The 13936-nt window shown below is 47.1% G+C and overlaps 1 protein-coding gene and 1 long non-coding RNA gene across 5 annotated transcripts in view; one reads left to right on the forward strand and one right to left on the reverse strand.

The window, feature by feature from the left end:
• Positions 1-10176, reverse strand: part of YME1L (ATP-dependent zinc metalloprotease YME1L) — a 191712-nt gene extending 181536 nt beyond the window's left edge. For 2 of the 4 annotated variants that reach the window (XM_055071542.2, XM_050180072.3), the window contains exon 1: positions 9991-10176. In XM_055071542.2, the coding sequence (XP_054927517.1) occupies positions 9991-10029 (39 nt within the window). In that variant the 5' untranslated portion in view covers positions 10030-10176. The remainder of the gene's footprint in view (positions 1-9990) is intronic. The other 2 variants (XM_050180074.3, XM_050180075.3) reach the window with 1 other exon arrangement.
• Positions 10177-10765: 589 nt separating this feature from the next.
• The window catches only part of LOC129385203 (uncharacterized), a 52504-nt gene continuing 49333 nt past the window's right edge, over positions 10766-13936 (forward strand). The window contains exon 1 of the long non-coding RNA XR_008612800.2: positions 10766-10849. This is a non-coding gene — a long non-coding RNA (uncharacterized lncRNA). The remainder of the gene's footprint in view (positions 10850-13936) is intronic.

The following is a 13936-nucleotide window of genomic DNA, read 5'->3' on the forward strand; positions in this document are numbered from 1 at the left end:
GCTGCATTTGTATTTTCAAGTGGCTTAAAGAACAACTGCAACAAAATTTCAGTTTGGCTAAACTGGTTATGAATGAGTTGTTCCTACCATTGAAGCAATCTTGGCAAAGCCTCTAAACAGGACCTAAGCAGACGACGTGAGCACCTGGTGGTTAGCAGCTATGACATGTCCCAGCAAATTACTTCCAAGATTTTTCAGTCTACATGCAGCTGCAGGCGCCGCCTAATCTTAGAGGTCATGACATTAGAAACGCGCATTCTAGGTCATGCATCACTTCCACTGAGTGTTAAGAGCAGCATTTTTTTTTTTAGTTTCTGCATCAAAAACAGCAAGCTTTTTGTAATGCTTTCACTCGTGTTTCACATGTAAAATTTTGCATGGAGACTTCTCTATATCTACACTATCTTTAACTATGATTTTTACGTATCTTAAATTTTGTGGCAGTTAGCCTTTAAATTTGGCGATTGTGTTGGACTATTATATGCACAAAGCAATTATTAGTTAACAATTTGTGGAAACAGTGTGCCAGAAAAAAATGTCCGACTCATTTAGTCTAACGAAACTGATCTGCCGGCCATGTCATGCTTGTGAGCATGCCACGAATGCAGCTTTATTTTCATCACTTTTATACGCTAGTTAATCTCGACACCACCTTGATCTGCCAGAAGATGGTGCTGCAGGGTCCCCTTTTTAAACAGGACTACAAAATAGACATGGTAATGACGCGATGCCAAGCTGACGGTACAAGGTGTGCTGATAATTATATCAGACATAGGGTGTATTGTTTGGTAACCTTCTGACAGCTGCAACTGTCGAATAATGTTCTATGCGCAGCACATGTGGCTCCATTCCCTGACGTGACACAAGGCAAGGTATGCAGGTGACATCCACAAGTCTGATGGAGCGCCTCTGGGTAGGCCAATTTTTGGCGATGCAGACTGTTGACCTCATCACGATTATCCTGAAGAATGGTAACTGACCTGGCTGCTCATTGAAAGATGCAAAACAGCCTGCAGTAGGCCGATATCGAAGGCACTTTGGCGGCATCACACACCCAAAAAAGAGACAGAATTAGGGTGCACAAAGCTGTGAAGGTGGTCTGAGTTAGGAGAGATTGCGGCAGAACCATTACGTAGCCTTGGAGGGGAAGATATCATTGTGGCCAGTGCAGTGTGTCCTTGGAAGAAAATTAACCAGGGAGCTGCAACAGCACACGAAAAACAAGGTTGGCCACCAAGCAGCCCCCAATGTTTCAATAGGCTGCTTCCAGGCTGAGAAGAACTATGGGCGAGTGGTTCACTCAGAGTTCCCTGTTGAAGCATTCTGTAAGGCATTCATCAGAAGCAACCGCTCGTTAGCACAGCCAATAGCAGTAAACCATGGTGTAGCAGTGATATGCAACTATAATACAGGTTAGGGACAGTATTACGCCAGTTGATCTCAATGCCTTTCTGATTTGCCAGAGGAAGGTGCTGCAAATCTCTTGGTAAACTGTGTTACATTTGTGAACTTGAGTGTTTATTCCTTCATTTCACATTATAAATCATAGAAGGGTCGTCATTGCAATTCAGACAAATTGTAACTAAGCTCATTAACGGAAGTGCAGCTTAGGTAACACAGTTGACTGCCATTCATCCAAGCAGCTTGGGGCTACAGAAGATTTTTGTTTAAAGTTGTCATAGCGAAATATAATGCGAACGGGACAAGAACACAACGAAAGAACATTGACAGAGTGCTTTTCCGTCCTTTCTTTCTGTTCCTGTCCCGTTGGTGCTCTTTCACTGTGACAGCTTACAGACTTGCCCCGCTAATGATCCTTCTGTTACCCAAAGTAGAACAAAATGCGGACTGAACTAGCCATAAGTCTAGACATGCACAATACGTACATATATGAGTGTGAATGAGCAGATTCAATGAAGGAGACAAGGGTGAGAGCACTTACTACAGTGAGTATATCACAAGTACAAACATGTGATAAGGTTGGTGATATCAAATCACAGTCACACTACTCAATGCACACAGCTTTCTGGATGCCAAAACAACATGGCCCTTGGCTAGTCGGTGTGAACAAAACACTAACAAGATCAGGACAGACAACAGAGTAATCCACCACACTCAACGTGTTCAATTGAAAATATACAATTTTGAGGATCTTCTCAATAATCATCACCCTATCAACCTTTTCTGGCTATACTTCTCTACATGAAAACCCAGAAAGTGTGAAACAAGAAAAAGCTTTGCTTGAATTATGCAGCTCCAAATATATTATTACGATATCATCGAGCGATACTGAAGGGACGAGCCGCTGCGAGAACGACGACGAAGTGGGTCGGTGCCCTTGGCACGAGTGAATGTCGGCCTGGCGCTCTGGCTCCAGTCCAGTGTAAATAGCCTGTAAATAGCCTCTTTCGTCTGTGTCTTTCTATGCGTAACATTCTGGTGGGTCAGCGATCCCCGTCCTCGCCACTCCAGAGTGGTCGGTACATCGAGCTTGTCACCATGCCTCCCGGTGACGAGCCCGCCTCTGCAACGGCTTCGGCTGGTCCGACTGCTCCAATCGTCACGGTTGCCCAACATCGCGACCCTGGTGTGTTCACTGGCCTGGAGGGACAGGACGTTGACGAATGGATAAAGCTATATCAACATGCCAGCGCTAATAACAGGTGGGACCCAACCATTATGCTCGCCAATGTCATCTTTTATTTTGGTGGCACCCCATGCGTGTGGTACCACACGCATGAAGACAAGATAAGCAGTTGGGACACTTTAAAAAAAAAGCTACGGGATCTGTTCAGCGACCCCATTGACTGCAAGGTTGCCGCGAGAAAGGCTCTTGCGTCTCGTGTTCAGACATCTACAGAGCCGTACGCTTCAAATACCTTCGACGTCTTGGCTCTATGCTGCAAAGCTGACGATGCTATGTCTGAATCAGATAAAGTGTCACACGTTCTAAAAGGCATCGCCGACGACGCTTTCAATTTGCTTGTTTTTGGCAACGTCTCGAGAATCGACGCCATCATTAAAGAATGCCGTCGCCTTGAACAAGCCAAGAGCTGCAACACCACACACCACATCACGCGGCTACCCAACACCGCTGCTACATCGACATGTGAGGGTCGGCCGCGTCAGGCCACCACCTGTGACGACGTCACCCGTATTGTTCGCCGCGAGCTCAAGGCCGCCTGTTCGCCAGCTTTCTCCACGACACCTCCCGATCCGCCAGCAACCATGATTGCCATGATTCAGGCCGTAGTCAGACAGGAATTTGAGAACATGGGTCTGAACTCCGTGTGTTCAACATCTCAACCCAGCGTTCCCCAGTTCTCTACCGGCCCTCCTCGTCCCCGGCAGTCCTTTTCTACCACATCTCGCTGCAACCCGTCCGTATGGTGTACCCCTGATGACAGACCACTCTGCTTCCACTGCTGTCGCATCGGCCACGTCGCTCATCACTGCCGCAACCGATGGCCACCGCCTCCTCGGACCTACACCGCCACTTATTCCCGCACCTTTGGACCTTCTGTTCCCTATGCCACCCGCCATGAACCCACTGCCGCTGATGCCCCTGCTCCGAACCTTTGCTACAGCCGCTCGCCCTCACCTTGACGCCGTCAGTCTCGTTTGCCGCAACCCCGCTGCTTCTCTTCGCCGCCTATCGCCTCCCGGGCCCAGCCGGAAAACTAGGCACTGCAGCTTCTGGAGGTGAAGCTGCGTTGTCGACACTGCCCTCAAATCCTCTGCTCACGTTAAACACGAACCAAAACCTTCTTGACGTTGACGGCTATCCTGTCACGGCACTCATCGATAAACGGGCACATCTTTCTATTATGAGTGCTGCCTTCCGACGACGACTGAACAAGCTCCTCACCCCAGCGTCGGCACGCGTCATCCGTGTTGCGGATGGCGCTACTGTGCCTATAATCGGCATGTGTACAGCACGCGTCAGCGTCGCCGGCCGCCACACTCCTGTCCTCTTCACCGTGATTGCTCATTGCCCCCACGACCTCATTCTCGGCCTCGATTTTCTCTCCGCACATTCTGCACTTATTGACTGCTCTGCCAGTACCCTTCGCCTTGAGTTGCCGATTCTCGCAGAACCTTCTGACGCACCCCAGTGCTGCCTACGCCCCACCAGCTTTATTCGCCTGCCACCAAAATCAATAGCCTATATTGAACTCTTGTCTTTCCCACCAGTTCCTGATGGCGAGTACCTCCTCACTCCTCTGACCGACATTCCACTACAGTTTGACGTTACCGTGCCTCACAGTATACTTACTATTACTGCGAACCTCACTTACATGCCTATCTTTAACTTTGGATTGGCAAAGCAAATTCTACCGCAAGGTATTTGCCTTGCCAACGTTGATTGTCTCGGTGACCATCACGTGGCAACGTTATCAACCGATGGTTCTTGCGAGTTCAGCAGGCCCCCCGCGCCAGCCTCAGGCGCCGATCCCAACAAAAAGACAAGGGTTGCGACGGACCTGTCCTCTGCACAGACTGAAGACCTTTAGCAAGTATAATTGTCCTACCGAGAAATTTTAGACTTTGACGATCGCCCTTTAGGCCAGATGCTCGCAGTCAACCACGGCATTCTTACTGGAGATGCTACTCCTATTCACCAACGACCGTATTGAGTTTCTGCGTCAGAACGCCAAGTAATTCAAAGTGAAGTGAACAAAATGCTAGACAAAAACATCATTGAGCCTTCTTCGAGACCCTGGGCGTCACCTGTAGTGTTGGCTAAGAAGAAGGATGGCACGTGGTGGTTCTGTGTAGACTTCCGTCATCTGAACAACATTACTAAGAAGGACGTCTACCCGTTCCCACGTATAGACGACGCCCTTGACTGCCTCCACGGTACCAGCTATTTCTCTTCTATTGATCTTCGTTCTGGATACTGGCACATTGCTGTTGATGATATGGACAGAGAAAAAACCGCGTTCATCACACCTGATGGCCTATACCAATTTAAAGTAATGCCGTTTGGATTATGCAACGCCCCTGCCACCTTTGAGCGTATGATGGACTCCTTGCTCTGAGGTTTCAAATGGTCCACATGTCTCTGCTACCTCGACGACGTCATCGTCTTCTCGCCCACATTCGACACTCACCTTGAGCATCTAACAGCTATACTTGATGTATTTCGAAAGGCGAAGCTGCAACTTAACTCGTCCAAATGGCGTTTCGGCTGCCGCCAAATTACTGTTCTGGGCCGCCTCGTTGACGCTTCCGGAGTACAGCCTGATCCCGACAAAACTCGCGCTGTCCGACACTTTCCGGTTCCGAAGACAGCCGCAGACGTTCTAAGTTTTGTAGGGCTATGCTCGTACTTTCGTCGTTTTACTCAAGATTTTGCGGCAATTGCTAGACCCCTCACTAATCTTTTGAAGAAAGGCGTACACTTCTCGTGGGTTACTGCAGAATCCGCCACCTTCTCTCGTCTCGTTACTCTTCTCTCCTCACCACCCATTCTCGCCCACTTCGACCCTGATGCCCCTACAGAATTGCATACAGATGCCAGCGGTCATGGCGTAGGTGCCGTCTTAGCCCAGCGTCAGCGTGGCCAGGATCGCGTTATTGCTTATGCGAGCCGCCTCCTCACACCATCGGAGCGCAACTATTCCATTACGGAACGAGAATGCCTTGCTGTAGTCTGGGCGGTTGCGAAGTTCCGTCCTAGGTTGCCCTTTTTCCGTAGTCACTGACCATCATGCTCTCTGCTGGCTCTCATCGCTAAGAGATCCTACAGGCCGGCTTGGTCGATGGGCTTTGAGGCTACAAGAATTTGCATATTCCATGGTCTACAAGTCTGGCCGCCTGCACCAAGACGCTGACAGCTTGTCGCGTTACCCTGTTGACGACCCTGGCTCCTCCAATATTACCAGTGCTGCTTGCGTATTCTCTGTGTCGCAGCTGCTTCATTTCGCCGACGAGCAACGTCGTGACGCCTACATCAGAGCACTCATCGACCATTTTGAACGCTCTTCGGCCAATGCTACTCTACGCCTCTTCGTCCTCCGCGCAGTACTCTGTACCGTCGTAACCTTCATCCGGACGGCTCTGAGTTCCTACTTATCATACCTAAACACCTCCGCTCAACCATTCTAGAAGAGCTTCACGACGCACCAACGGCAGGACACCTCGGCGTATCTCGAACCTATGACCGTGTACGTCGCCGTTTTTTTCTGGCTGGGCCTTGCCCGTTCTGTACAACGTTACGTCGCCGCTTGTGAACTTTGCCAACGACGCAAGAAGCCTTCCCAGCTCCCCGCTGGTTACCTGCAGCTGCTCGACATCCCTGCCGAGCCCTTCCATTGTGTCGGCTTAGACCTTCTCGGCCCATTTCCGGAATCTACATCAGGAAACAAGTGGGTTGCAGTCGTGGCGGACGACGCGACTCGCTATGCCGTAACCTGCGCTCTTCCAACCAGTTGCGCAACTGATGTTGCGGACTTCCTCCTGCATGATATCATTTTGATTCATGGTGCTCCGCGTCAATTGCTAACAGTCCGGGGCTGTTTGTTCTTAGCCAGTCATTGACGACATCATGCGTGCCTGCTCAATACAGCATAAATTTACCACCTCCTACCACCCTCAAACGAACGGCCTCACTGAGCGTTTGAACCGCACCCTTACAGACATGCTATCCAAATACATTTCAGACGACCACCGTGATTGGGACCAGGCTCTACCTTACATCACCTTTGCGTACAACTCTTCCCGTCTCGACACTGCTGGCTTTTCTCCTTTTTACCTCTTGTATGGCCGTGAACCGACGCTACCGCTGGACACTGTGCTTCCGTCCACCACAGCATCAACTAGCGCTTATGCCCATGATGCTATCGCCCATGCTGACCATGCTCACCAACTTGCGCGCGCTCGTCCACAAGTCTCTCAAGACAAACAAAAGCAGCGCTATGACCTCCGTCACCGTGATGTCAATATTGTGCCCGGCACCCTCGTGTTGCTTTGGTCACCATCGCGTAAAATTGGCCTTTGTGAAAAACTGCATTCCTGCTACACGGGCCCATATCGCGTGCTTCGCCAAGTGACCGATGTCACCTACGAAATCGCTCTAGTCACGCCCACTACGTCCTCTGCTGTGACAACCAGTGACGTCCACGTCACCCGACTCAAACCCTACACTCCACGCCCCTTGGATATTTAGCAGCACCGTGACGGCGCTTTTGCCGCCGGGGGGTAGTATTACGATATCATCGAGCGATGCTTAAGGGACGAGCCACCGCAAGAACGACGACGAAGTGGGTCGGTGCCCTTGGCGCGAGTGAATGTCGACCTGGCACTCTGGCTTTAGTCCAGTGTAAATAGCCTGTAAATAGCCTCTTTCGTCTGTGTCTTTCTACACGTAACAATATTAAAAACATGACACGCCAACAAGAGCTGTGAAAATTATGTTAATAAACTGAAGTTATGGAATATTCATGCTTGTATTATAGTGAAAAGCACAACCTGGCGTGTCCCGGATGGACAAACCTAGGCTCATGTATTTTATCATATATATCAGGGCTGCACAACTCCAAATCAGTGAGGGCCAAAGGTAGCCCTCTCTGGGAACCTCACAGGCTGCACTTTTATGTGCATCCTCGTGGAAAGGCATTCTGTTAGCTGTAATTGCCGTCATCCTCAGCAGTGACAAATCAAAAGGGGGGACATAGGGCTGAGGCTGTAACTGACTCTGCAGTAAACCTCGTCTCCCAGTTCTCTGTATGTTTTGATGAGCCCCTCCACCTGAAGCTGACGTGGATCAGCCCCTGGTCTGAAGCACGCCTTGTAATGCATGCCATGCCAGTTCTTGAAGACAGAAGGCAGCTCTTGTACAGAGTTATCAGAAGAAAACTGGGTCTCCTAGACTTAGGGACTTCCAAAAAGAGGCAACAATTTCAAGGCATTGGTAGCTATGTTTCCATATTTGATTTGTTTTTATTAAGCTTTCTATAAAGCTGAAGCAGGGGTTAGTTACTCTGTACGCCTTCTTGATCCAGCAAACACTGCAGGTTGATGCAGCTCTAGCTGCACTGTATAGCCGCAATATACCAGCGTCACTAAGAAAGGATCACCAAGAAAGTGGTCACTCTGTTTTTCAACTCTGAATGACATGAAATGCTGTTGGAACTGTGCTGGTAGGTTGTCAACACATTCTAAAGATTTCCCACGTGAATTAAATTTATCCTTGAACTGAACAAAAAACATCCAATGCTGACAGTTATTAAAAAGAAGCAATCCGCATCTCGGATTTGAAGTTTCAAACATGACACAGACATAAAAACGTTGCAGCTTTTGTCATTATAATGGATGAGATGGGTTCATCATGCCCATATGTTTAGGACAGGCTGCATGTAAAAAAATCGGCCTGTCAAGCCTTGGTCACTTTATTATGAGCTCCTTAAAATGTGCCAATGAAGAGCCCCATGTTATATGCATCACTTTGTAGAAAGCCTGAACAACTGTCATTGCAGCCAATGTTAATAGATCCAAGCAGCCTTGACTGAAGCTTACTTGAGTGACGCTCGCCGAAATGTGAGAAAATTATTGCCAAGATAGAAAAATAGAGTGAACACACCAAACAAAACTCATCTATTTGCATTCACTACCATTTGCAATCATTCAATCAAAACTTGTTCGGAAAGCGTATGTTAGATTCAATTATGGATGCTGCAGGAGTAATGTGGTCAATGCCTTTGTAACTTGATGAACAAGTTCAGTGGTCGTGTGCCATTCTATCTGCTCCTAACAAGAGATCACAAGCTCCAACACCGTTTTTGTTTTAATGTGCCTGTTGCTGCCACCGGTTAATGTCTTCGCTTTCGTGTGACAAAAAAAAAAAAAAATGCCGTTTTTCTCATCATAAAGTTTTTCTCCAATTGCAACACCAGCCAACCATAGTTGTCGGAACTCCGAGTTGTTGTGTAGCCCTGATTTAGAAATAGCGCAGACACCCAGTCAGAACAGCTTACGACGGCGATTACATTGTCAATACTGCAAAATATGTGCCGAAACTGTCATGGTATCAGGCCAGGCAGAATAACAGAAGCAATATGACTAATTCCACATCACATCATTTGCTTCACAGTAGTCCATGGCTCGTACTACATATTAACATATTGGCCTTACTCCAAAACACATCAAATGAAATGCGGTAAATAAAATTTACAATTTTGTTGAGAAGACATCAGTTCATATCTGACCAATTCAGAGAATAATTAGTCGTTAGACGTGACTAAAAATCAACGAGTAGCGATACCATATATCATCATCAAAAAATTTGCCACCGAAAAAGACACACACAAAAAAAAAACGAAAGAGCTCAAATCACATACGCAACGATATGTGCACCGAGCAAGCTGTAAGCGTGAAGTGTACGTCATTTCATCATCTCAAGTAAGGCATCGTCTCAAGAAACTGACGCTCTCGTTTAGTTTTGCAAAAATGCTGTTGCATTTCAAGCCAATGGTAGCTGTCCCGGAGCATGCAAATTGTGTTTAACTGCACTGCACTTAGACATTTTTACAGTCTGAAAAAACACAGGCAATATATCTACGTTTTAAATAAAACACATGACAGACTAGCACGCACGTGCACAACGCACGCTGGAGCACTCGGTTCCGACCTGGCAGCAGATCACGCAAATAATGATGTTCCCCATGGGCGCACACTTCTGGCAACGGGAGCACACATGCAGCCGCGCCTGAAAACGACGAATAACGAAACACAGAGCTTATTCCACAAACGGCAGACCACACGGTTTCAGAGTGTACGTAATACACGAGCTTCCAGTAATCGTGCCCCGACGCTAATCCCGTCCCTACATAGGTTTGCGAAGAGTGTACGCGCGATTGGCATTTTTTTCCCCCTTTTCAGCGAACGAACAGCGAACCTCTTCAGCGAACGAACAGCACTTAAATGAATGCGCTGAGAGCGCCCAACATTGGTTTCAGTGCGACACCATCCGCTAAAGCCACTACTCACCTGACCTTGCAGGCCTACAGCGTGGCACATGGAAAGCATTGTGGGTGCTTGTTCCACGTTTCGGTCAAAGAGGCGCTACGTACGATCCCTTATACAATACACCTTAATAAATAACAGTAGGCTAAGCAAAATTTGGCAAAATCGTGCGGTTTCATCTGGAGGCGACCCGAATACCGGCATTTAATGACTGCAGAGCCATCTTAAGAGCCTTGACGTCTTGCTAGACTCGCCGTGCGTTATAGAGCAAGTCTACATATTATTGGCGCTAGTAATTGCTCCAAAGGCTAACAAGTATAGTCTCTTTTGCATCACACATATCTTGACGTACTGTTATTTTTTAATTATAATGTTTATAAACAAAGCATACAAGTATTTTGGAATAATTTGTTTAAAATGGTATAAGATTTTTTTTTTTTTTTTTCTGCTGCTGCGTACACCGTGCGCCAAGCTGTGGTAATTAATGTCCGTTCCCGCGCCAAATTTTACACTGTTTATACATAGAGAATATGTGGTGCAACTACCACAGATTGGAAATGCCCTAGACGACACAAAAAGATACACACGCTCACGGTGTACACGCCCCTAGTCCAAATAAATGCGTCCGCCAATCAGCAAGGTCTAAAAACATATCGCGTACGGGCCACTGGGATGTGGAATCCATAGTTTCTTACAATAGTAGTGGAATCATCGTGTGAAGTATTACAGCGTTATATACACGGTTGCACATTGCGCGATAACGATCGTACCTGCAAAGTATTACATTTCTACGCGCCGCGGAAAGATATGAAAATTCAAGCCGGACGCCATTTTTGCTTCTCCTCGCGGCCGCCGCGCTCCAAGCTGGAGGATGACGTGCCATGTAAGTTTCATCCTAAGGTCCCTCTTCATAGAGTCACTGGAAAATTTTTTTCCAGTGACTCTATTTCATTCTAGACGACAGCGCTCGTTTCTCCCCTGGCGGAACGATTTCACCCCCTTCAAGGGCGCGCCCGCGCTTCTCGTTTGCGACGGCGTCTCCTCGCATGACTAGAAATTATCATTGTGTTAGCAGTGGTCGGAGTTCACGTGTGCCGAGAAATTCAATATGTGCACGATGCATTGAACATGACCGGAGTTCATTCCTGCATCACCACTGCACCGATCGATCGAGTTACTGGACGATACACGCCCGCGCACGGAGGAAGGAAACTAAGGAGAGGCCCTACCCCCTCACGAGCACATCGAAAATGGATTTCACCGCTCTTTCTGCGCACGCGCGAGGAGCAGTCGTTGCGAGGGAGAAATATGGGGACTTTTGGTGCTCAAAATTTCTCTTCGCCTAGGTACTACGGGGAAGAAAGCTGTTAGCTTTGTTTGTCCCTAGCCGAGCTTGCAGCACAGAATCGACAGGATGCGTGGGCGGCAAGACGAAAAAGCCGCGTCCGAGGTGAGTTTGTTGCTATTTTGTTTCGACGGTAGCATATTGAATTTTATAGTCGCAAGGGGATACGTTTGGAAGTGAGGTGTCTTCTCGGATGACTTTAGTGGCAAAGCATTACGTCGTGCCGATGCATTGTTCATTAGTATCGTTGATCAAGGTCAGCGTACCACACACTTTAGGGGAATCGCGGGAACGGAAACAGTTTATGAACTAACTGCCGTGCCGATGCATTAGTTCTTAATGTAACTGAGAATACAGCACACTTGGAGGTTCGTGGGAATGGAAATCTTGTACTCTGTATGTGTAAGTACTAAAACTTGCGTCGCCATGCAATCTGAGCCGTAGATCGTTGTGAGAACTGTACAACCACACTGGCAAAACACCATGCCCTGCGGATGAATACGGAAGAAATGTATGCTAAAGAAAAATGGCCGTCATGCAATTTCATAGCAGTAGACCTTTGTGAAAGCTGTACAGGAACACTGATATTGGTTACGTGGTGCAGATTCGTAGCGTTTCTGAGGTGCTTGTGTGCAAGGGTAATTAATAATCCCGGCTGTTACGATGTCTAGCTCATATACGGGGCGCTCTATGTGGGCGAAACAAGGGCTCAGACCGCTACAACCGCATGCGAAATAGCTCTGAATGCCTGCCAGTACACTAGCATTATTTTGCTTCTTTTCGTGATAGTGCCTGGCTATCTGTTGCTGATGCCACACATTCACTTTGCAATGGTTTATTAGACCACATACATAAATTAATAGCTGTATAAAACCTTGACCCTCCAGCACTTCCACAAAATTCATGCAGAAGTGGAAACAAAGATTACACTTCATTCCTCACCACACATTACTATGTCTGCATCAAAGCTTGATATTACCAACATGTGTGCAGTGTCGTTGCCCGTGCTTCCTGGACAGGAAAGCCAGTTGCTCCAGTTCACAAGGCTAGAACAACTGCGAAGTGATTGAGCTATCTGCTTGTGCTGCATTTTGTTGCCACAAGCTGTACAAGGTCATGGCGTGTGCTGCAGAAACTGCATCTTTTTGCTTGCTGCATTCCTTAGTGATGCATTCAACGTGTCTGCTTCCGTTTCCCCTGCTATTTTTACAGCGAAGCTGTATATGGCTAGGTTCTGACCACGACCAACAGTGCATACATCGACAGGGTGTGTAGAAAAAAGTTTCGTCGACAAAATTGAATCCACAGTAGCTTGCTGTGCGCCAGCAGTGCTCAGTGGCTCTGGAGTGTATGGCAGAATAGTAAAACGTCATTGTGTACCCACCAATGTCTGCGCCTCGTTTTCTTGTGAAGTCGACATTGCTTAGCGACGTTATCAGCAGTTTTACTTTGGTCCTGTTATGGCCAGGACGCGTCTAGTCCGTACTGAAGAAGAAAGATGTGCATGTTAAGAGCACCGGTGTGAGCATCAGCGTGAAGTCAACGGGCAGCTGCTATAGCCAGACCCGTCTTGTCTGCAGATCCGTAATGTCGGATAGCTGCTCTGTGACCGATGAAGAACAGCGTGCCCGTGAGGATCACCTTTGCAAACAGAAGCAGGAGTGGGCACGAAAGCATCGGCGACCAATTGCAGTATATCACAGTGACCACAAAGCAATGGTTACCATGGTGACAAAGTAAATAGAATATCAAAGATAACGAAGTTGTGTGTATGTTTCTTTATTTAATCAATATAGCAATTAACCATATATAACTCAATATACTTGTCAACAAGTACAGCTTCAGCTGGTCTTCCATCTTCACATAGTGGAAGGGCTTTGAATTGTATTTTTTTTATCATTTGTCATCAAACTTGTGCATTTACTTTTTGTAATGCTACAGCCTGTTTCGTGCCATCACTGTTTTCTCTGCTTTCGCCTATTCTGCAGCAGTTGCTGGCATTGTCTCTTGTCTAGGTGTTGGTCCGCATGACATGCTAGAGATGCCATAGACAGTTTAATCACAGGGTGTACAATGTAAGAGAAGGTCAAAATTACTGGTGTTTTTCATTTTTTAAGCAGGCTTTTTTGAACTTTTGTGTGATAAAATCTCGCTTTGTTGATAAACAAGTGATTATCTTTGACAAGTTTCCAATGACATTTTTTTCTGCGTCGAAAGTTCACACATTTGCCAACAAGGTGCACACACGACTCAAAGAACTTTGAAACTTTATAGGTCTTGCTTCATGCTTTGTCACCTGGTTTGACATTTTATTCCCATTTTTGATCTCATTAACCTGGCTGCTGTGTGGGAATACCGAACTTGCTACTTAGTACTCAGCACGAAACAATGCTTTAAAACCACTGTGTTGTCCACTTGTCTCACCATGCCACTGTGTGGTTTTGATCAGAATTTTCCATCATAAGTACACTGTTACAAAATTGCACATGACAAGTATGTTACCCTATATGCAAGCAATGCACTGTTTAAAGCCGAGCTAAATACTTCACCAAAAGAACTGGTTTCACCTCCAGTCCACTCTTTTTAGTCTGTTGTCTAAACACCCTGCCAAATACTGTCATTGCT

The sequence above is a fragment of the Dermacentor andersoni genome, chromosome 5 (genome assembly GCF_023375885.2).
Source record: "Dermacentor andersoni chromosome 5, qqDerAnde1_hic_scaffold, whole genome shotgun sequence".
In the NCBI taxonomy this organism is placed as follows: Eukaryota; Metazoa; Arthropoda; class Arachnida; order Ixodida; family Ixodidae; genus Dermacentor; species Dermacentor andersoni.